The sequence below is a fragment of the Giraffa tippelskirchi genome, chromosome Y, assembly GCF_054371585.1.
Source record: "Giraffa tippelskirchi isolate mGirTip1 chromosome Y, T2T-mGirTip1v1.2.pri, whole genome shotgun sequence".
NCBI classification, from domain to species: domain Eukaryota; kingdom Metazoa; phylum Chordata; class Mammalia; order Artiodactyla; family Giraffidae; genus Giraffa; species Giraffa tippelskirchi.
Genome location: NC_137290.1, coordinates 19546604 through 19571912, shown reverse-complemented (window position 1 = coordinate 19571912; position 25309 = coordinate 19546604). Strand labels below are relative to the sequence as shown.

The window sequence follows — 25309 nt, the reverse complement described above, 5'->3', positions numbered from 1 at the left end:
AAAGCAGTGCAACTGGGTTCTGATGCATAGAATTCAATCTAGACGAGGTGGAAGGGACATAAGCCATGTCACTAGTGACAGCCACTGTGTCTGGAGCCAGTGGTAGTGACAGTTCAGTTCAGTCACTCAGTCCAGTCCGACTCTCTGCGACCCCATGAACTGCAGCATGCCAGGCCTCCCTGTTCATCACCAACACCTGAAGTTCACCCAAACCCATGTCCATTGAGTTGGTGATGCCATCACACCATCTCATCCTCTGTCATCCCCTTCTTCTCCTGCCCTCAATCTTTCCCAGCATCAGGGTCTTCTCCAATGAGTGACAGAAGATCCTGCACTCAAACTCTATATTGTTCATGGCTGTCTCTCCAGCCATCCCTCTCAGAAATCTCAGTCACTTAATATCCTTTAATAAGTTTCTTTCCTGCTCAAAGTTACCTCTAATGAATTCTATTCTTTCCAGTAGAAAGCTGACACCCCTCTAACTTCATTTAACCATCTAGCCTCTTTCCAAAACTAGATAAAATAAGGAACAATGTCCACCCCCATGGGCAGTGGAGTCAGGGAGATGCATTTTGTCAAATTACTATGGTGCCACAGACTCTGGGCCAGTGTCACCTGTGAGGGGGTCACTGACCTGGGTTGTGAGTCGGGTAGACCCATCTGAATCCTGGCTGTGGTGCTGACTGGCCTGTTGTGTGACATTGCGCATATCACTTTCCTCATCTCGAGAACTGACTGTGCTTAGTGTTGCCTCCTGGGGATATCATAGAGACCAAAAGATTCCTCTACGGAGCAATCTCTCAACCACACAGCTCAGCATGTTGGACACACCCACACCAGTGATGATAAAAGGAATAAGAGTGACCTTTCTTTTGCTGGATTAAAGAAAATAAATAATAATAGAGGTGGTGTCCTCATGTAGTCCAAGATGAAGATGGTCTGTGAATGCTGCAGTTTAGAAAAGTTACATGTTTTTGGTTTTATATTTTTTAGTTTTCTATTTTTTTTATTATATTTATTTTAATTGGAGGCTAATTATGGTACAATATCGTAGTGGTTTTGCCATGCATTGACATGAGTCAGCCACGGGTGTACATGGGTTTCCCATCCTGAACCCCCTCACCCCAATTCCATCCCTCTGGGTCATCCCAGTGCACCAGCTCTGAGCACCCTGTCTCATGCATTGCACCTGCACTGGAGGTCTGTTTCACATATGAAAATATACAGGTTTCCATGTTATTCTCTGAATCCATCCCAGACTTGCCTTCTCTCACAGAGTCCAGAAGACTCTTCTATACATCTGTGTCACTTTTCCTGTCTTTCACATAGGGTTATCATCACTATCTTTCTGAATTCCGTGTGTGTGTGTGTGTGTGTGTGTGTGTGTGTGTGTTATTGGTGTTTTTCTTCTGGCTTACATCGCTCTGTTTAATAGGGTCCAGTTTCATCCACCTCGTTAAAACTGGGTCAAATGCATTCTTTTGAATGGCTTAGTAATATTCCATTGTGTATATGTACCACGGCTTTCTTAGCCATTCGTCTGCTGTTGTACATCTGGGTTGCTTCCGTGTCGTGGATATTATAAACAGTGCTAGGGTGAACATTGGGGTACACGTGTCTCTTTCAATTCTGGATTCCTCGGGGTGTATGCCCAGCAGTAGGACTGCTGAGTCATATGGCAGTTCCATTTCCAGGTTTTTAAGGAATCTCCACACTGTTCTCTATAGTAGCTCTAATAGTTCGCATTTCCATCAACGGTGTAAGAGGGTTCCCTTTTCTCCACACCCTCTCCAGGATTTATTGTTTGTAGACGTTTGGATAGCAGCCATTCTGACTGGTGTGAGATGGTACCACATTATGGTTTTGCTTTGCATTTCTCTGATAATGAGTGATGTTAAACATCTTTTCAAGAGTTTGTTAGCCATCTGTATGTCTTCTTTGGAGAAATGTCTGTTTAGTTTGGCCCCTTTTTTGATTGGCTCGCTTATTTTTCTGGAATTGAGCTGCAGGCGTTGCTTGTATAGTTTTGAGATTAATTCATTGTCAATTGCTTCGTTTGCTATAATCTTGGCCCATTCTGAAGGCAGTCTTCTTCTCTTGCTTATAGTTTCCTTCACTGTGCAAAAGCTTTTCAGTTTATTTAGGTCCCATTGGCGTATGTTTGCTTTAATTTCCATTACTCTGGGAGGTGGGTCATAGAGGATCCTGCTGTGATTTCTGTCAGAAAGTGTTTTGCCTGTGTTTTCCTCTAGGAGTTTTCTACTTTGTGGTCTTACATTTAGATCTTTAATCCATTTTGAATTTATTTTTGTGTACGGTGCTAGAAAGTGTTCTAGTTTCCCTCTTGTACAAGTGGTTGACCAGTTTTCCCAGCACAACTTGTTAAAGAGATTGTCTTGTCTTCATTGTATATTCTTGCCTCCTCTATCAAAGATAAAGTGTCCATAGGTACGTGGCTTGGACCTCTGGGCTTGCAATTTTGATCCATTTATCTATATTTCTGTCTTTGTGCTAGAACCACGCTGTCTTGATGACTGTAGCTTTGTAGCATAGCCTGAAATCAGGCAGGGTGATTCCTCCAGGTCCATTCTTCTTTCTCAAGATTGCTTTGGCTATTCGAGGTTTTTTGTAATTCCATACAAATTGTGAAATTATTTCTTCTATTTCCCTGAAAAATACCGTTGGTGGCTTGATAGGGATTGCATTGAATCTATAGATTGCTTTGGGTAGTATACTCATTTTCACTATATTGATTCTTTCAATCCATGAACATGGTATATTCCTCCATCTATTTGTGTCCTCTTTGACTTCTTTCACCAGTGTTTTATAGTTTTCTATATGTATATATAGGTCTTTTGTTTCTTTAGGTAGATATATTCCTCAGTATTTTATTGTTTTCATTGGAGTGGTGAATGGAATTGTTTCTTTAAGTTTTCTTTCAGTTTTCTCCTTGTTAGTGTATAGGAATGCAAGGGATTTCTGCGTGTTCATTTTGTTTCCTGCAACTTTACTATATTCATTGATTAGCTCTAGTAATTTTCTGGTGGAGTGTTTAAGATTTTCTCTGTAGAAGATCATGGCATCTGCAAACAGTGAGTGTTTTACTTCTACTTTTCCAATCCGGGTTCCTTTTATTTCTTTTTCTGCTCTGATCGCTGTGGCCAAAACTCCCAAAACTATGTTGAATAGGAGTGGTGAGAGTGGGCACCATTGTACTCATCCTTACTTTAGGGGCACTGCTTTCAATTTTTCACCATTGAGGATAATGTTTGCTGTGGGTTTGTCGTATATATCTTTTATTATGGTGAGATTTGTTCCTTCTATGCCTGCTTTCTGGAGGGTTTTGGTGATAAATGGATGTTGAATTTTGTCCAAGGGTTTCTCTGCATCTATTGAGATAATCACATGATTTTTATTTTTCAATTTGTTAATGTGGTGTATTATGTTGATTAGTTTGTGGATATTGAAGAATCCTTGCATCCCTGGGATAAAGCCCACTTGGTCATGATGTATGATGGTTTTAATATGTTGTTGGATTCTGCTTGCTAGAATTTTGTAAAGGATTTTTGCATCTATGTTCATCAGTGATATTGCCCCGTGGTTATATTTATTTATTTATGTATTTATTTATTTATTTTCGTGGCATCTTTGTCTGGTTTTGGTATTAGGGTGATGGTGGCCTCATAGAATGAGTTTGGAAGTTTCCCCTCCTCTGCAATTTCCTGGAAGCATTTGAGTATGATAGGTATTAGCTCTTCTCTCAATTTTTGGTAGAATCCAGCTGTGAAGCCATCTGGTCCTGGGCTTCTGTTTGCTGGAAGATTACTGATTACCCTTTCAATTTCCGTGCTTGTGATGGGTTTGTTAGGATTTTGTTTTTCTTCCTGGTTCAGTTTTCAGAAGTGGTACTTTTCTAAGAATTTGCCCACTTCTTCCAAGTTGTCCATTTTATTGGCATATAGGGGTTGATAGTAGTCTCTTATGATCCTTTGTATTTCTGTGTTGTCTGTTGTGAACTCTCCATTTTCATTTCTAATTTTGTTGATTTGATTCTTCTCCCTTTGTTTCTTGATGAGTCCGGCTAATGGTTTGTCAATTTTATATATCTTCTCAAAGAACCAGCTTTTAGCTTTGTTGATTTTTGCTCCGGTCTCATTTGTTGCTTTTACATTTATTTATGCTCTATTATATGATTTCTTTCCTTCTACTAAGCCTGGGGTTCTTGAATTCTTCCTTCTCTAGTTGCTTTAGGTGTAGAGTTAGGTTATTTGTTTGACTTGGTTCTTCTCTCTTGAGGTAAGCCGCTTTTGCTATGAACCTTCGCCTTTGCACTCATTCTACAGCGTCCCATAGGTTTTGGGTTGTTGTGTTTTCATTTTCATTTGTTTCTATGCATATTTTAATATCTTTTTGGATTTCCTCTGCAATTTGTTGCTTATTTAGCAGCGTGGTATTCAGCCTTCATATGTTTGAATTTTAAATAGTGTTTCTCTTGCAGTTGACATCTAGTCTCAGTGTACTGTGGTCAGAAAATATGCTTGGAATGATTTCAAGGTTTTTTGAATCTACCAAATCTGTACTTATGGCCGAGGATGTGATCTGTCCTGGAGAAGTTTCCATATGTACTTGAGAAAAAGGTGAAACCCATTGTTTGGTGAGAAATTATGCTTGGAATGATTTCAAGTTTTTTTGAATCTACCAAAGCTGTACTTATGGCTGAGGATGTGATCAGTCCTGGAGAAGTTTCCATATGTACTTGAGAAAAAGGTGAAACCCATTGTTTGGTGAGAAATTATGCTTGGAATGATTTCAAGTTTTTTTGAATCTACCAAAGCTGTACTTATGGCCGAGGATGTGATCTGTCCTGGAGAAGTTTCCATACGTACTTGAGTAAAACGTGAAACCCATTGTTTGGTCAGAAATTATGCTTGGAATGATTTCAAGGTTTTTTGAATCTACCAAAGGTGGACTTATGGCCGAGGATGTGATCTGTCCTGGAGAAGTTTCCATACGGACTTGAGTAAAAGGTGAAACCCATTGTTTTGTGGTGAAATGTCGTATCGATATCAATTATGTCTAACTGGTCCATAGTATCATTTAAAGTTTGTATTTCCTTGTTAATTTTCTGTTTACTTGATCTATCCATAGGTGTGAGTGGGGTAGTAAAGTCTTCCACTATGACTGTGTTATCGTTAATTTCCCTTTCATGCTTGTTAGCCTTTGCCTTACATATTGTGGTTCTCCTATGTTGGGTGCGTATGTATTTATAATCGTTATATCTTCTTCTCGGATTGATGTTTTGATCATTATGTAGTGTCCCTCTTTGTGTCTTTTCACAGGCTTTATTTTAAAGTCTATTTTGTCTGATATGTGTATTGCTACTCCTGCTTTCTTCTGGTCTCGATTTGCTTGGAATACCTTTTTTCCAGCCCTTCACTTTCAGTCTGTATGTGCCCCTTGTTTGGAGGTGGGTCTGTTGTAGACAACATAAACAGTGGTCTTGTTTGTGTATCCTTTCAGCTAGTCTTTGCCTTTTGGTTGGGGCACTCGACCCATTTACAGTTAAGGTAACTGTTGATAAGTATGATCCTGTTGCCATTTGATTTGCTGTTTGGGGTTCGAGTTTATACAACCTTTCTGTGTTTCCTGCCTAGAGAAGATCCTTTAGCATTTGTTGAAGAGTGAAAAGAAGAGTTGGGAATAGATGTCTCTACAGTATCTTCATTAGTCCGAGGTAATAAGAAGAAGCATGTTAAAGCAAGGGGTGATGTGGATGATCAAAACTCTGACTTTCATCCTGAAACTTGAGGACAGAGTGTATTTTCAGCCTGCACAAGTTTAAATGTGCCATTCATACGAAAGCCTTCTACCATCCAGATAGCTGCTGAAACAAGTGCCCCAACTTGAAATGATTTCTCTTCTCCATCGTAAATATCAGTTAGACCACAGGAGCATACTGTGATACATCAATCTGCAGCTGCTTTAGGTGTTGTTGTTTTAATTGAAGAGAAATTGCTTTACAGAATTTTGCTGTATTCTGTCAGAATTCAAAATAAATCAACCATAGAGGCACATATATCCCCTCCCTCTGGGAGTACCCTCCCATCTCCCTCCCCATCCCACAATCTAGCTTGAGCATTTGTCATGGGATTTCACATAGCAGCTGCACTAAATCAAATGGCTCTAGTGAAAATTTTGCAGCTATGTCTACTTCTGTTTCTCCGTACCGCAACTTATGTCCATTACAGAACAGTTAGTTTGGACCGAGGGTGGAGCCTTCTACCTTTCCAGGTTGGTATGGTAACATGTCAGCCCATGACCGTCCTTTTCCTAAACTACAACAGTCAGGCAGTTTAGTTTTCCCAGTGCCAAAGATCCCTGATACATCTGCTGCTTCTCTTTCAAGATCCACTCATCAACCATCTTCATTATTTGAAAACTGTCCTAATACAACTGATGTACCAAATAGGTGTTGGATTATGGAGGATACCAAAGTGTAAAATTAATGTTGGGAGATGTCAACAAATTCCTACAATTCTCTTATTTGAAGAAAAAAGTTACATATTCATCTTCATAGGGCCAATTTCTATATTGGAATAATTAAGAGTAAAATGAGTCTTTATTTCCGTGCCTGACTATTTTACTCTGCATAATATAAACACTTCTGTGCAAGGTCATAAAATAAACACTACACTTGCTTTCACTGAAACCCACAGTCAGTTGATTGACTTCATTGCATAGAAGTGAGCAGACCCATGTTTGGTTTGGTAACAGTCCTGAATGTTAAGAATATGTGTATAGAAGGGTGATCAATCACTTTTATTTCAGGAACCAAGTAGACTTATTGATGTGATTTTTCTGTGTAAAAATTCTTTAGCAATGACATTTTGCAGGTTTCATGTTTTTGGTTACTGTTTATGCAAGCAGCCTTTATTTTAAGTTGATGTAGAAGCAAACACTGGTTGAACATTGCCCTTCAATTGCTAGAAGACCAGTGACTTTATGATGTCAGCTCTACTCTTCAATTGCTAGGAGACCAGTGACTTTGTGATGTCACAGCTTTTTGACTTTGAGAACCATGCTGATGGTCTTGAGAGTTTATCTCTGTACGCCAGCCAAGCAGCACTTGAAGTTGCAGTGTGTAAAGTCAGACAAATGAGAAAAGTATCTGAAGAAAGATCTCTCTGAGATGGCACACATTCCTTCAGAAATTCAAGATGTGCCTCGTAGAGATGCATCAAGTGGTTCCAAAACCTCCATTGGATCATCTTCGTGTGATTACACACTTACTGGGGACTCAGTTTTGAGATCTATGATTGAAGAATATGCTTTTCAGGCTTTGTCTAAGGAAGCTGGGATAAAAAGGCCACACTACACATTTTCTGTCTCTGAAAGAAATGAGTTGAATGATTTTCTTTCCCTCACTTTTCCACAAAAACTCTGGACTATAGTTGAAAGTGATCAGTTTGAATCTATTTGGTGGGATGACAGTGGCACTTCTATAGTGATCAACGAAGAACTCTTCAAGAAAGAAGTCTTGGAAAGAAAGGCCCCTTTCAGAATATTTGAAACTGATAGTATGAAAAGTTTAGTTAGCCAGCTTAAACTTTATGGGTTTATTAAAAAGCGACAAACTTTTCAAAGATCTGCTTCACTCCCTGACTTTCTGGAAGAAGAAAACAATGTCTCTGTTTTGAGCAAGGTAATCCAAAATTTCCACTTACTGTCAATATGTAAGATTAAATCATGTGACTTAGAAAGCATGTTCACATATGTAGCAAAAACCGAATTTAAAATTGAGGTAGCAAACTGTTGAACACGTTTTATTTTTTGAAGTTGAGAACAGCTGGAGGTTAAAATATTTGATACTTAAAACACTGTCCTAGCAACTTGAAATCAGATACATGTCCTCAAGCTACTTTAAGTGGTATTTACTGTATATATACAACATATTTTTTAGTTGAGGAGCATACTTGTTTCTAACATGTAAAGTGTTAAAACTACTAATGGAGGTGTTGTCTTTGATTCTATTTAATTGGCATCATTAAAGGAATACATTTTTATAGTTTAACTTTGCTTGTCAGTTTTACCTTCGTTTATAAAAAACTAAATAATTGTATCCTTTGATTTTAGTTACAGATCTACCATAATCCAAATTTCAAAAGAGGCTATCCCCAACTTTTAGGAAGAATGAAAAGAAGAGTTGGGATTAGCAATGTGTTTCCGAAATCTTCACTAGTTCCAGATTACGAGAAGAAGCATGTTAAAGCAAGGGTCAACATAGATGATCGTAACTCTGGTTTTCATGCTGAAACTAGTGGAGAGAGTCCATTTTCAGCTTCCACCAGTTTAAGTGTGCCTTTCCCACAAAAGACTTATACCAGCCAGATAGTCCCTAAAACAAGCGCCCTATTTCCGCGTGACTTTCCTTCCCCATCAATATCAGTTAGACAAAGAGAACAGAACGTGGTAGATCAACCTGCTGTTTTAAACCAGTTGAGCATTTTTAATTGGCACTTCCATAGCACCTACACTCAAGTAAATGGCCACGTTGAGGACTTTGCTACTACCGCTACATCTACTTCTCAGAACCACATCGTATCTCCATTATGGAGCAGTTCTTTTGGACTGATGGTGGAGCCTTCTACATTTCCAGACAGGTATAGCGATATGTCAGCCCATGACAGTCCTCTTCCTAACCAGCAACAGAGAGGCAACTCAAGGTCCCCAGTGCCAACGATCGCTTATACACCCACCTCCTCTCTTTCAAGTCAATTCATCAACGATATTCCTTATGTGAAAACCATGCTAATTAAAACTGACCTATCAAATAAGTATCAGCTTATGGAACCTAATGAAGATTAAAATTTACGTTGGGAGATGTCAACAAATACCTACAATTCTTGTATTTGAACAATAAAGTTACACGTTCCTCTGCACAGTTTTGTTTTCTATTTTGAAACAATGAAGAGTAAATTAAGGCTTTATTTCAATGTCTGGCTATTTCTCTGCACTCTTTTATAAACTCTTCAGTTCAAGAAAACATCCGTTAGGCATCCTAGGTAAATGGCACCTAGCCTATTGTTTCTAAGCAAGAAAATGAGAACAAAGGGAAAAGAGGTAATGGATGTAAAGTGATTTGGGAAATCATCCCTGCTGAAATGAATGGGTGTCTAAATGAGGATGGTACGGGTGAAGGAACACATACAAATAAAATCACAACAAGTGCACCTACACAGTACGAACCTTAGTGCATTCACAGTTACATGATATTCTATTACGTATCGGTAGAGTCTTAAGATAGAGAAGGAAATGGTGCCCCGCTCCAGTATTCTTGCCTGGAGAATTCCGTGGAAAGGGGCTCCTGGTGGGCTGCTGTCCATAGGGTCGCACAGAGTTGCACACAACTGAAGTGACTTAGCAGCAGCAGAGTCTTAAGACATTAGACAGTATAGGGTCATTTTAGCTCTGCTCTCCTTAAGGCGTACCTTTATTTCCTGCCACCATGATTCCACCCTATATTTCCTAATGCATATTTAGATTTTGCTTATCTGTTCCCTCAGAGACAAAATAAATTCCTCTGGTGACTGCAGCACCTCAGGATGGTTAACAAGTTCTTTGAAGACATGATATTTGTTTTCCGTAGTAGTTTCAGTACCATTCTCTTACACCGTGCTTCTGGAGCTACAATCACACACACTGCTTTCAGATGTGCTAAGCCCCTTCTCACAACTTTGCCTCAACTCTTTCTTGGGGTTGGAAGGAACCTCTGTTCGCCCTCCTACCAAGGTGAGCACGGATATCAGGTCTTCAATGTGTTTGGGGTCTACCCTCTTTTCTTTGTGTATCTTTCACATCAGCTAAAACGTGTACTTACTGAATTATCAACAAGGAAATGTAACCACGAATCAAATGCTATATACATTACTCAACAACATCCTATAACCTGCACTATTATCATAATTGACCTTTCCTACTTACTGAGAATCTTTTCCCGGTTGATAAATATATATCTTATATGTTCATGAATGTCAAATGTGGGAATTCAAATTATAAAATGATTGCTGCTCTCATGAAGTTTACAGTCTATAACAACCCATACTAGTCATATTGTTTCAGGCCCCAGTTCCCTAAAATTCAGTAGTAGTTATAGAGATATTTATGAAAAAAACAAACAAACAAAAAAGAATCATTCATTTTAATTCTCTAGAAAAGTCATGGAGTAAGGAGGGATCAAAATCAATGGCTGATCCTTCACATAGTTCACAATGAAATAAGATGAGCAGAGTGTCTGCCAGTTGGACCCCCCAGACTGTCATGAACACTGCCTAGAAATCTTGGCAATCTCCACTTTGTGGCCATTTCTTTAGACAGTGGTGGCAATATCAAGTCATGGCCCTGTTTTGGTATGGTCACCCACATAGGACAACACCAAGTTAAGTTCACCATTCTCATGTTTGGGGCTAATGCAGAGTGAAAGCTGTGGGCTATTTGTGTAGATAAGGGAGGTGTCCAAACAGCACACGCTTTTTCTTTCACTGAAAACTTTCATTAAATTTGGCTGAGAACACTATACTTTAGAGAGGTAAGCATTTTGCAGCAATTGTAAGAGTTATTGAAATCGGTGTCCTTAGTTATCCTTTCAAGCACAAAGTCCAATGGTCTGGTTTTCGATTTCAGGCATCTTACTATGGAGCCAAATTTGCATGCTTTGAGAAATAGCACCTTAAAAGCAATCACATCTTCTATTTCATTGCCGTGTACTGATTATTCCTGCTCACTCCCTTTGATCTTCTTTTCCTGTTCTGCTTTGAGGGGCAGGTCCCTCTCAAAAAGAATAGGATTAATTCCCTTAGTGCTCTGTGGTAACTTGGAAAAGGCATGGATAAGGACATGCAATATATTATGTGGGAAAGCTACTGTTTTTGTTCCCTCCTGAAAACATAGTATTAAATTGTACCTCAATTGTCCTACCACGGGAAGCCTGGTTACATGATGCATTACCTTGGTGATCAATTCCCATATGGCTTTAACATATCAGTACCTTTAATTCTCAAAAGCTTATAGAGAAAGTATCTCAATACAGTAGGGAAATATTATACATGAGTTCAGTGTTCTTTCCCGTACTTATTTATTTTATAATTTGTGCCTAAAATAGTAAAAGTGAGAACAAAAATTCAAGTGAGTTAACGCAGTGAGTTAAACACAGAAGATTGAGACAAGAAGTAGAAAAATTGATGGGAGAAGATCAGAGGATGAAATTGGGTGCTTATAATGGAACAAGCAAATGTGTAACTGCAGGGCCTAAATAGCTCAATATGACTTCACTATTGTTACCCTACAAATTATTTTCATTTTAGCAAATCACAGAATAGTCTTACATGCAAAGTACTTTAAGATCCCATGGAATGCACAACAAAGGTATATCTTTTAAAGCATTCTGATTTAAAATGTCGCTAGAGACATATCATTCAAGTAGAAAATGATTTCCAAAATTAAGCCTAGAGACAAGTATCAGAGAAACTTTGGGAAGTTCATAGGTGTCCTCCAGTGAGTCCTTGGGTTTTCTTTTCTTTTTGTAATTGTGTTTAAGCATACAAGATCGTGACTGTGCTTGCGTGTGTGTGCATCAGATTAAGAATGTGTTTGTGAGTGTATGTCTGGGCTCTCTTTTGGACTTTTATGTTAGAAATTTCAGCTGAAGAAATAGTTCATTCAAAAATACAGCCAGGCACAAATTATACTGCCCATTCAAAACTCTTCTTTTTCTTTTCAAAGTGCAAGACAAACGGATGCGTCAAAGATTGAAAGCATTTCAATAATAACCAAGCTACTCCGCCCAAACATAGTTAAAAACTATGGTACTCTCCCAATCAACCCAGCAAAAGATGAGTGGGACCTTAGGTATCTATGATGTCTGGCAATAACAAAACACCCACCCTCTAATACGGCAGTACTCAAGAAGGCCATGTAGAGGACTGGAGTTTCAACCAGGCCTTCCTGTAATAGGATACGACCTTCCTATAGGAGGCTGCACACTCACCAGTAATGAACACTCAGGCATCAAATGAAACTAAGGACGAAACCTGGAATTCTCTTCCCACATGGTGGAAGTCCCCTTCCCCCTTCCCAAGTGGATGTGATAGACAGTTAAAATAAAAGGTAGTTATAACATGGCTCACATTCTTCTTACATAATACCTGAAATGTCCAAGCCCCACCACACTACTAAGCAGCTGACTATACAGGTCTTCTGGTCTCAAATCTGTGTGACAATCATCACATGAGAATTTTATGAATATTTGAGATGCATTGATAGTGCAGATCTGTAAAGCTAAACGTCTTTGAGATCTGACTCAAATAGGAAAAGTGTGTACTCCCTGTCTTCAGTTTTATGGAGATTTCACATGCATTCAGACACTTCCACAATGCTCAACCTTCATCTGAAGACAAAAACTGTGACATTAAGAGAAGAGGAATGGTCTATTCACAGAGAAGGCCAGCGGTAAAGTCAAAATGGATCCAGTTTCCTGCCTACATCCCTGCTCAGTAATGTAACCGCTTGTAAGCATTCCTAAGGGCGACTAGGATACACAAGTCAAAGATGCTTCTCCCAGGATTACAGAGTTGGATTGAGAACTGTAAGTTTGTTTACCTCTCATCCCATTCTTAAGATCACAAACCATAACTGTTAACCCATCAGAAGATGGGCAGCTCTAGCACATATTTAGAGACAATGCCTGCTTCTGCCTAAGACCAAGGTTGTAGATCCAAGTGGCATATAGGGTACGGTTTCCATCTCAGGATACCACATGACTCCCCAGGGATTCTCCTTCTCTGGAAAGCTCTCAAGAGATGTTGTGAGAAGAATACTTTGAGGGTGGAAAACAAGGAAACCGACAAGAGTTGTGTTCTTTCTAATTGTCCTCAGTCTCACTTTTCATCCCATGTATAATGACAAAGTCTCCCAAGCACTGCCAATACCACTTTTTTGATGTTCTTCAGCCACTCAGTCTTGTCTGACTCTTTGTGACTCCATGTACAGCAAGAACCCTGGGTTCCCCTGCCTTTCAAATCACCAGTTTACTCAAACCCATGACTTTTGAGTCAGTGATGCTTTGCAGCCATCTCACCCTCTGGCATTCCCTTCTCGTCCTTCCCTCAATCTTTCCCAGCATCAGTTTCTTCCCAGTGATTTCACTCTAGGCCCTAGATGGTCAATATATTGGCTCTTCATGGTCAACGTCAAAACTTCCGTGAATAGTCTGAGTTGAACTCCTTCATGCTTGGCTAGTTTGAACTCCATGCTCGCAACGGAACTCTCACACATCTTCTCCAGACCCACTACTGCAAAGCATCGATATTTTGGCACTCAGTTCCTGTGGTCCTGCTCACTCCTCCATACGTTACTCCTGAAAATCAACTTTGCCCATTCGGATCTTTTCCAGTAATCACTCAGCTTATTAACATGGTGTCTAGACTGGTGGTAGCTTTTCATCCAAGTGGCAAGTGCCTTTTCGTTTCGTGGCTGAAGTCACTCCCCGCAGTGATATCAGAGGTCAAGAAAGTGAAACCTGTCACTGAGTCAATTGTATCCTATTGCTAGATCTCAAAATGTTTGGACCACATTCCATGGTCTTATTTTTAGTGTTCGTTGGTTTGTGTTTAGATTGAGTTTTAATCCAGCTTTTCCTGTCACCTCATCAGAAGGCTCTTTAGTCCCTAGTGTTTTTCAGCCATTTGTGTGTTGTCATCTTATAACTAAGGTTATTCACACTTCTCACAGTAATTCTGTTTCCAGCTTCAAATTCTTTCAGCAAGTTATTGTCCATGGTATACTCTGCACAGAAGTCAAATAAGCTGGGTGACAATATATAGCCTTGATGTATTTCCTTCCCTATTTTGTACCAGTCCGTTGTTCCTTCTCCAGTTCCAACTGTTGTTTCTTGACTTGCGTGCACCTTTCCCAGGAAACAGGTATGGTGGTCTTATATTCTTATCTCTTTAAGAATTTTCCACAGTTTGTTGTGACCCACACAGTCTAAGGGCTTCCCCTGTGATTCAGATGGTGAAGCATCTGCCTGCAATGGGGGAGGCCCAAGTTCGATCGCCGGGTCTGGAAGATCCCCTGGAGAAAGAAATGGTAGGCTACAGTCCATGGGGTCGCAAAGAGTCAGACACAAATGAATGACCTCACTTTCACATGCAGTCTAAGCCATTAACAGAGACAATAAAGGAGACGTAAATGACTTTATGAAACACCCTTGCTTTTTCTATGATCCAGACTCCAATTAAGGTTTACCTATTAAGATTAAATGACTAACTACACCTGCCTGCTCGCTCTCTCTCTGTTTCAAGTTGTTGCTGCTACCGCTGCTAAGTCGCTTCAGTCGTGTCCGACCCTGTGTGACCCCAGAGACGGCAGCGTACCGGGCTCCTCCGTCCCTGGGATTCTGCAGGCAAGAACACTGGAGTGGGTTGCCATTTCCTGCTCCAATACATTTAAGTGAAAATCGAAAGTGAAGTCACCCAGTTGTGTCCGACTCTTCACGACCCCATGGACTGAAGCCTACCAGGCTCCTACGCCCATGGGATTTTCCAGGCAAGAGTACTGGAGTGAGATGCCATTGCCTTCTCCATTTTTCAAGCTATCATCTACCAACTGTTACATTCCTGGGCACTTGCCATCTTCTTGAGGGCTCTCCTGGTGGCTCAGTTGGCAAAGCAACTGCCTGCAATCTGGAGACCTGGGTTCACTCCCTGGGTCGCGAAGATCTCCTGCAGAAGGAAATGGGAACCCACACCAGTACGCTTGCCTGGAAAGTTAGTATTAAATTATGACCATGCCCATCTCTGACCTTTGACACCCACTTGAAACAGTTAAGTTTCCAGAGCAGAAATAAGGAATCTGTGCTCCGGGAAAATGTCGGGACAATTTGACAAATAGCTAGATATTTTCAGGAACGGACTTTTTGAGCCCAATATCTGTATCATCTTTTATCTGGAAAGGAACTATGTTTCCTCAAACTGATGACAATTCCTCATTAGCAGAAATTTCAGGAAAAATAACTCGGCTTATCTGCATGTTCGAAGTCAATGTTGTACCAGTTATGTGTGTATGCACGAAAGCTCCCATTAAACAGATAAATTCACATCAACTAAAGTTTGTTGCTTTACTGGCATGCATAAATGAATTACAGAGCCTGCCTAGAAAGAAAATCAGAAGTTCTGATTGGGCAGATAATAAGAAGACGTTGAGAGCAACTCTCTTCATGGGGGCATCACAAATAATACTTCTATAAAGGCAACAGTTCCCCGAGTGCATCCAATGAATATTAGCAGAAGACCTTGCTCAACTATATGGGAACAAGACATAACTGGGAAGAATGGAAGGAAGATGGGAGAAGGAGGATGAGAGGAATAGAACCAAACCTGTGTCTTGTGGTGGGAGATGGAGAAGCAGGGGATAGATTGAGGATTCAGGTAAGTCACCTCAGTAAACTTAAATTACTTTTGACTGAAAGGAAGCAAGGTGAAGAAGCTGATGAAATATAGCTTGTCTAGAGTGAGAATCAAACAGAGAATGTGTGGTGTGGTCCTACATGTCCCAAACTGCCATGCAGGTCAACCAGTGTTCATAGGGCCTGGAAGATGAAACGTGGGTTTAGAAAGCCAACCTGGGAGTGAACTGCGTTTGACTACGTAGAGATGGAGTGATGGATCTGGGATGTCAAAGTGCATAGAAAGGAATGCTTTTTGAAAAATCCCAAACTGACAGAGAAGTGGGACCTTAGGGTTCAGTCACACAGAGGAGGTAACACCATTGAATCCTCCCCCTCCCCACCCCCACCCTTTCCCACAAGCTGAGACCTACTATCAGGCAATAGAAAACAACTAGCTAGAACTAACACTCATGCTTCTGCCACCACAGGCTAGAAAACGATCCCAGTAGGGCCATAAATTTTCTGCCTGTGGTTGCAGACTCTTTGTCTATGGCATACAAAAGGGACAATAGATTTCCAATGAATGAAAATATTCAGGCTCTGGCAGCACTAAAAGCAAATAGGAGTTATCCCAGATTAGAGTCTGACCTGTCCCTACTGAAGATCCAAAGTTATTTCTGCCCTCGTTTGGGCACGCTTTCTCAAGAGGTGGAGCTGTGCTGTGGCTCGTGTTCAGGACCAGAACACTGACAGCAGGGACCCTAATAACATTCATTATACTGACCATGTTTAGCTACGCTGTGTGGCTGGTTCACTCGTTTTCTCACTTGTAGGCTTTCTCATTATTCTTGATTATTTACTGTTTTAAGATTGTTTACATCACATATTTATTTTTTTTATTTTTTTAATAAATTTATTTATTTTAGTTGGGGGCTAATTACTTTACAATATTGTAATAGTTTTTGCCATACATTGACATGAATCAGCCATGGGTTTACATGTGTTCCCCTTCCTGGACTCCCCACCCACCTCCCTCCCCATCCCATGCCTCTGGGTCATCCCATTGCCCTGGCCCTGAGCCCTTGTCTCATGCATCGAACATGGAATGGTGTTCTGTTTCACATATGATAATATACATGTTTCAATGCTATTCTCCCAGAACGTCCCACCCTCAGCTTCTCCCTCAGAGTCCATAAAATTGTTCTATGCATCTGTGTCTCTTATTCTGTCTCGCATATAGGGTTATCGTTACCATCTTTCAAATTCCATATCATTTCACACCAGTCAGAATGGCTGCTATCCAAAAGTCTACAAGCAATAAATGCTGGAGAGGGTGTGGAGAAAAGGGAACCCTCTTACACTGTTGGTGGGAATGCAAACTAGTACAGCCACTATGGAGAACAGTGTGGAGATTCCTTAAAAAACTGGGAATAGAACTGCCATATGACCCAGCAATCCCACTGCTGGGCATATACACCCAGGAAACCAGAATTGAAAGAGACGCGTGTACCCCAATGTTCATCACAGCACTGTTTACAATAGCCAGGACATGGAAGCAACCTAGATGTCCATCAGCAGACGAATGGATAAGGAAGCTGTGGTACATATACACAATGGAATATTACTCGGCCATTAAAAAAATACATTTGAATCGGTTCTACTGAGATGGATGAAACTGGAGCCCATTATACAGAGTGAAGTAAGCCAGAAAGAAAAACAACAATACAGTATACTAACGCATGTATTTATTTTTTGTATGTATATAACACGTACTTTGTTTTCCTGCTTTCTGTGCCTTTTGTTGATGTCATTTCTTGTCATGTTTGTTTTAATAGGTCTATATTTCTATGTTAACTGTGATTTTCTGTTGTTCTGTGGGAAAGCTCTTGTCGTTTTTGTCAGATTTCTTTCTTTATTTTTTACGTGGCACTCTGCTCTAGTGTTGTTTTATGTCTTGCAAGTTATTCGCTTAGTTGTATTATTGGTTCTGTGTTCTTCCCTATTGTGATTTTTGCTTGTGTTATTTTCTTTTTTTATTATTATTATTTTTTCTTTGATTTTGGTTTCTTACAATTTGTCTGACTTCCTTTGTTTCCTCTGTCTAATCTTTTACTATGTGATCTTGGTTCTCTGACCAGAAGTTGGGCCTCTTCTTCTAGAGTTTCAGCACCATATCGAAGACCATAGAGTACCAGAGAATTCCTGGTTCCAGCGAATATTAATTGATGAGAGTGTCTATGAAGGCTTCCATCGCAAACTAAGAACCAATTCCACTCAAAAGGCTATATTATCCAGAGCTGATGCCTCATGCCATGCAAAAAAGCAAAACACAAACACAAGCCATATCATCCACAGATGGACTGCATAAAGTCAGACTAAACCCGTACATACCTGCAAAAGATACCACCGTGAGAGAGAGAAGTGTCAGCTGTGGAATATAGATGCCAGAGAATATAGTTGACAGTCCCTCCCCCTCCAAGAACACAGAAACCACTGCACCAAACTTATCCAGTCAGGGTGCATTTGGAAGCAAGAACTGCAACCCTGCACCCTGGGAAGAAAAGACCATTAACATAGTAAGATAAACAAATGTGAAGAAAGTCAAGTACGTTGCAGGCAAAGAAACAATGTTAAAACACATGAGACATAAATAAGAGGAAATAGGAATTGTCACTGAAAAAGAATTGAGAGGAACGATAGTAAAGATGATCAAACATCTCAGAAAATAAATGTAAATCATGCAAGAAACATTTAAGAAGGGTGTGTGAATGATAGCAGAATAACTGCCATATGTGTGCTGTAGGCTCATCCATGTCTTTGTACAGCAGAAGCCAGAACAACATTGGAAAATAATTATCTTCCAAATTAAAAACGAAGTATTAAAAGAAAAACAGACTTTAAATAACACAACAGACCTGGCAATTCAACTGAAACTTAAATAGATTTCTTCAAAAAACCAGCAGAAGGCAGTTCCTTTTCAAGGGCAAATGAAATATGTCCGGATAAATCAGAAACCGGATCACAAATCAGGCCTTGGCAAATTTAAGTTAATCAAAATTTTATCAAGCTTTTTTTTTTTTTTTTTACTGCAATATATGTTACGATTTAAATGTCAGTCATGGTATGTGGTGGGGACAAAACAAAAAGAAACAAACAAAAATATAAATAATAAAGACAAAACAAACAAACAAACAAACACCTGAATACATTCAGTCTCATGCATATACCTCTTCATGGCCAAGAAATACACGAAAAATCAGACAGAAACATATATATATATATATATATATATATTCATAGAAACAAATGACAATAAAAATGCGATTGCATAAAACCTATGAAACAGGATAAAACACTAAAAGAGTAAATATTATAATAAAGGAATGTCTCAAGTAATCAACCTAACAGTACAACTGAGACAATTAGAGCAAGAAGAAGAAACAGAAAACCCAAATTAGTTTTGGGAAAAAAAATGTCACTGAGACTAGAACAGGAAAACAAAAGAAAAAATATAAACAATAGCAAAGATCAATAATGCTAAAAGGGAGCTCTTGGAGAGCATAAAGAAAATACATAAATCATGAGCCAGACTCATCAACAAAAAAAGGGAGAACACTCTAATCAATAAAGTTAGACATGAGAAAGGAGACATTATAACCGATACCACAGAAACATCAAAGGATCATAAGAGACTACAACAAACAAGTTTAAGCCAATAAAATGTAGAATCTGGAAGCCACAGACTAATTCTTCAGAACTCAAGTAAGATGAAACATAAAATATGAACACAGCATTACAAACTCTAATATTGAAACTGTTATAAAAAATTTTCCAGTTAACAAACTCAAGGTCCAGATGGTGTCACAGATAAATTTTATGAACCATTAAGAGAAATGTTAACACATACACTTCTAAAACTCTTCCAAAATACTACAGTGGTAGGAAAATGCACAAACTCATCCTACGAGTACAGCATCACCCTGATAGAAGACCCAGAGGTAACACAGAAAAGGAAAATTATAGGCCACTATCACACAGTTGAACATAGATGCAAACATCCTCAACAAAATACTCCCAAGAAGAATCCAACAGCACATTAAAAGTATCCAACAGCTTAATTAAGTGAGGTTTTCCCCAATATGCAAACATCCTCCAGGATCTGCGTATCAGTCCATCAGATACACCATAACAAATTGAAGGATTAAAACCATATGATCACCTCAATCAGTTCAGTTCAGTTCAGTTCAGTTCAGTTCAGTCCTTAGTCATGTCCGACTCTTTACAACCCCATGTATTGCAGCAGGCCAGGCCTCTCTGTCCTTCTCCAAATCCCGAATTCTACCCAAACCCTTGTCCATCGAGTCAGTGATGCCATCCAACCATCTCATCCTCTGTCGTCCCCTTCTCCTCCTACCCAGCATTAGGGTCTTGTCCAATGAGTCAACCCTTCGCATGAGGTGGCCAAAGTATTGGAGTTTCAGCTTCAACATCTGTCCTTCCAATGAACACCCAGGACTGATCTCCTTTAGGATGGATTGATTGGTTCTCCTTGTAGTCCAAGGGACTCTGGAACAATTTTATGGACTCTGAGGGAGAAGGTGAGGGTGGGACGTTCTGGGAGAATGGCATTGAGACATGTGTATTGTCATATGTGAAACAGAGCACCATTCCATGTTCGATGCATGTGACAAGGGCTCGGGGCCGGGGCAGTGGGATGATCCAGAGGGATGGGAGGGGGAGGGAGGTGGGTGGGGGGTTCGGGAAGGGGAACACATGTAAACCCATGGCTGATTCTTGTCAATGTATGGCAAAAACTATTACAATATTGTAAAGTAATTAGCCCCCAAGTAAAATAAATAAATTTATAAAAAAAAAAAAAAAAAAAAAAAAAAGAGTCTTCTCCAACACCACAGTTCAAAAGCATCAATTCTGTGGTGCTCAGCTTTCTTCACTGTCCAACTTTCACATCCCTACATGACCACTGGAAAAACCATAGCCTTGACTAAATGAACCTTTGTTGTCAAAGTAATGTCTCTCCTTTTAAAATATGCTATACATGTTGGTCATAACCTTCCTTCCAAGGAGTAAGCTTCTTTTAATTTCATGGCTGCAATCACCATCAGCAGTGTTTTTGAAACCCCCCAAAATAAAGTCTGACACTGTTTTCACTGTTTCCCCATCTATTTCCCATGAAATGATTGGACCAGATGCCATGATCTTCGTTTTCTGAACCTTTAGCTTTAAGCCACCTTTTTCTCTCTACTCTTTCACTGTCACGAAGAGGCTTTTTAGTTCTTCTTCACTTTCTGCTATAAGGGTGGTGTCATCTGCATATATGGGATTATTGATATTTTTCCCAGTAATCTTGATTCCAGCTTGTGTTTCTTCCAGCCCACAGTTTCTCATGATGTACTCTGCAGAGAAGTTAAATAAGCAGGAAGACAATATACAGCCTTGACGTACTCCTTTTCCTATTTGGAACCAGTCTGTTGTTCCATGTCCAGTTCTAACTGTTGCTTCCTGACCTGCATACAGGTTTCTCAAGAAACAGGTCAGATGGTCTGGTATGCCCATCTCTTTCAGAATTGTCCACAGTTTATTGTGTTCCATGCAGTCAAAGGCTTTGGCATTGACAATAAAGCAGAAATAGATGTTTTTCTGGAACTCTGTTGCTTTTTTGATTATCCAGCACATGTTGGCAATTTGATCTCTGGTTCCTCTGCCTTTTCTAAAACCAGCCTGAACACCTGGAAGTTCACTGTTCACATATTGCTGAAGCCTGGCTTGGAGAATTTGAGCACTACTTTACTAGCATGTGAGATGAGTGCAATTGTACAGTAGTGTGAGCAATCTTTGGCATTGCCTTTCTTTGGGATTGGAACGGAAACTGAACTTTTCCAGTCCTGTGGCCACTGCTGTGTTTTCCAAGTTTGCTGGCATATTGAGTGTAGCACTTTCACAGCATCATCTTTCAGGATTTGAAATAGCTCAACTGGAATTCCATCACCTCCACTAGCTTTGTTCATAGTGATGTTTTCTAAGGCCCACTTGACTTCACATTCCAGGATGCCTGGCTCTAGGTGAGTGATCACATCATCGTGGTTATCTGGGTCGTGAAGATATTTTTTGTACAGTTCTTCTGTGTATTCTTGCCACCTCTTCTTAATATCTTCTGTTTCTGTTAGGTCCATACAATTTCTGTCCTTTATTGAGCCCATCTTTGCATGAAATGTTCCCTTGGTATCTCTAATTTTCTTGATGCCATCTCTAGTTTTTCCCAATATGTTGTTTTCCTCTATTTGTTTGCATTGATCACGGAGGACGGCTTTCTTATCTCTCCTTGCTATTCTTTGGAATTACTTTATTTCATTTCTATGAACTACTATCTCCTTTCTAAAAAATGAAAATGTATCTTTTCAAATTTATATATATATATATATACTATCTTTGAAAATGATTTTGGATCCATAAGTTTTACAATATTTAGAGGAGTCTAATCTCTATTATAGGTTTTTAATTTTGCTTGTTGAAATGTGTTATGAATCTAATATTTGGAATCTATTTTCACTTAGGGATTTAACTCCTGAGTCGTCTGTCTCTCCTATTTTGACTTTTCCTTTTCTCCTCCTAGGCACCTACATCTCCCACGTCTATTTTTTCTTCTCTTTATGACTCTGAATCCCTTTGGCTCTTTCTGGGTATGGAGAGCTGTTTAACAATTAAGCTTGGGGTTTGATCTTTTGTGCTGTGTGGATGTAGAATTCTTGACGTTAGTGTAACAGGGAACTGAAAGCTAAGATGAAGATATCAATTCCAGAACTGTGTTCATCGTCAGACCCCTGTTACCAAGGAACATTAAGAGACAATCACACACCCAAAAGTATCCATGCCTACATGGAAACCAAAATAAATACACAAGCCAGCAAGTTCAATGCAAGAGATCCCACACCTAATCTCCAGGAAAGCAGGAACAGAACAATGAATATTAAAAACTGGGGGGCTTCCCTGGTGGCTCAGAGAATAAAGCATCTGCCTGCAATGCAGGAGACCTGGGTTTGATCCCCAAGTGGGGAAGATCCCCTGGAGAAGGAAATGACAACCCATTCCAGTACTCTAAAAAACTGGGCTGTCCAAAGCCATACCAAACACAAAGAGAACCAAAACACATTATTGAACGTCTCATTGCAGTCCAGAGAGAGGAGATACAGCTCCACTCACCAGAGCACAGACACGCATTTCCCAATTCATTAAATATTGACAAGTCACTGGGGCCAACCCCAAACACAGCAGCAGACTGCACAACAACGAGTAGCCAAAAACCCCCAGCCTGCAGAAAAGGGACCCTGACCACAGCAATCTAAGCAGAATGAAAGAATGAAAAATATGCAGAAGGTGAAGGCCCATGATAAAGCACCACCAAACCAAAATAAACAAATAAAATAAATACATAAATAAATAAAAGAGAAGGAATTCTTCCTGAAAAAAAAATCAGAATAATAATTGTAAGGATGACCTAAAATCTAGAAAAACAAGTGGAGTTGCCTGTAAATACACTGAACACATGGATTGAGAAGATCTAAGAATATTTAACAAGGATACAGAAGAAATAAAGTATCAATCAGTAATAATCGAAGGAAACAGAGATTAAAACAAATACTCTGCTGGGAATGACAGTAGAAGAACAGAGAGCAGAAAGGACTAGCTAGATGGAAGGTAGAATGGTAGAAATCAATGAAATAGAGTGGGGAAAATGAAAGCAGTGAGGGAAATCTCTGAGACTTCTGGAACAATGTTAAATGTCCCACCATTAGATTCAGAGCTGTCTGGATGGAGAACATCAAAACAAATAAGCAAGAAAGAAAAATAACTGCTTTGAGGAAATTTTTGAGATAAAATTTGAAAACCTCCCTTAGATGGGGGAAAGATATTTCTCTATGTCCCAATATCCCAGAATATCTAAAAGATGATATACTCAACGTGAAACAATCCACAAGGCATATTTATTAAACTAAGAAAAAGAAACACAAGAAAAACATCAAGGCCACAAGGGAAAATAAATAAATAACATACAGGTAGATTCACATAAGGATACCAGCTGCTCTTTCCTCTTCACACCAGGACAAAATAGTTTCACATACTTAAATTGATGAAAGAGTCAAACCTAAATCTAATAAGGATGACATTCAGATATGAAGGATAAATCAACATTTGAACCAAAAGCTGTGAGAATTCATTACCACGAAACTGTTAAATCGGCCACTTACTTCATATGTCATCAGGTTTGGAAAATTCATCATTGGCAACGAGTGTGGAATAGGTCAGTTTTAATTCCAATAACAAAGGACAATGCCAAAGTATGTTCAAACTACCATACAATTGTGCTTGTTTCATGTATTAGTAACATAATACTCAACATCCTCCAGCAGTACATGAACCAATAATTTGCAGATGTGCAACCTAGATTTGGAAAAGCTAGATGAATCAGACAAAAAAAATTCCAACATTCACTGGATCCTAGAGAAGGCAAGGAAATTTCAGGAAAAAAATTGCATCTGCCTCATTGACTGCACTAAAGCCATTGACTGTGGATCACAATGGACTGTGATTATTATCAGACCTTCTTAACATGAGAAATATGTACTTGGGTCAAGACACAAGAGCTTGAACCAGACATGGAACAATTGGCTAGTTCAAAACTGAGAAAGGAGTGTGCTTAAGCTTTAGATTCTGTTTATATGAAATATATATGCAGAGAATACTATACAAAATATCAGGCAGGATGGATCACAAACAGGAATCAAGGTAGCTGGCAGAAACCTCACCAATCTCAAATATAGACAGTACCACTCTAAAAAGAAAATTGAAGAGGGAGTAAACAGCCTCTTGAGTTTGAATGAGGAGGGTGAAATACCTTGCTGAAACTTCGACATTCAAAAAACTAAGATCACCGCATATTGTCCCATTACTACTTGGCAAAGAGAAGGGTGAAACCTGGAATCAGTGACAGACTTAATTTTCCTGGGCTCTAAAATCACTGTGAATGGTGACTGCAGTCATCAAATTAAAAGACACTTCCTTCTTGGAAGAAAAGCTATGTAAACCTAGATATTGCATTAAAAAGGAGAGACATTCACGTAACTAACAAAGTTCCCCACTTCATAAACCCCTATTGTTTATCCAGTAGTCATGTGCTGATGTGAGCGCTGGAGTGTAAAGAAGCCTGAGAGATGAAGAATTGATGCCTCCCAACTGTACTGCTGTAGAAGACCCTTAGGGGTCCCTTGAACTGCAAGCAGATGAAGCCAATCAATGTTAAGGGAGATTACCCCTGAGTATTCACTTGAAGGACTAATGATGAAGCTGAAACATCACCATTGTGGCCAACTGATGCAAAGAACAAACTCACTGGAAAAGACCATGATGCTTGGAAAGACTGATGACAGGAGCAGAAGGGAGGAATAGAAGATGAGATGGTTGGACGGTATCAGCAATGCAATGGCCACATGTGTTTGAACAAACTCTGGGAGAGAGTGAAAGACAGGGAGGCCTTTTGTGCTACAGTCCATGGAGTCACAAAAGAGTTGGAGACAACATAGTGACTGAACAATGACAATCAAAGTCTCTAGAATTACTTCTTAAAATCACTCTAAAATATATTTAATTAAAGTAGTAACAAATAACCATTAATGTGGTATAATAGAAGATGGTGTAATTTTTTTTTAATATGACAACTACAGGCTCTGAAAGAGACAAATCTTAGAATTGAATACATTTTAAGAATGAGTTTGCAAGGAAAATTTTATCCAAGCAATAAACAATAATGGGCCTTAGTGGCAATACTAATTGTAGACACATAGGTCTTTTAAT

General features: G+C 39.4%; 1 protein-coding gene across 1 annotated transcript; it reads left to right on the top strand.

Moving 5' to 3' along the window:
• Window positions 1–7065: 7065 nt before the first annotated feature.
• On the top strand, window positions 7066–8939 carry LOC145537583 (heat shock transcription factor, Y-linked-like). The gene is made up of 2 exons (XM_081568278.1): window positions 7066–7702; window positions 8134–8939. The coding sequence occupies exons 1-2, from the start codon at window positions 7190–7192 to the stop codon at window positions 8863–8865; spliced, it is 1245 nt and encodes a 414-aa protein (XP_081424404.1). The 5' UTR covers window positions 7066–7189; the 3' UTR covers window positions 8866–8939.
• The last annotated feature ends 16370 nt before the right edge of the window (window positions 8940–25309 follow it).

Coding starts and splice junctions, on each gene's coding strand:
- LOC145537583 (XM_081568278.1), top strand. CDS start 7,190: ATGGCACACATTCCTTCAGAAATTCAAGATGTGCCTCGTAGAGATGCA. Junction 7,703..8,133: donor ATGTCTCTGTTTTGAGCAAG/GTAATCCAAAAT, acceptor CTTTGATTTTAG/TTACAGATCTACCATAATCC.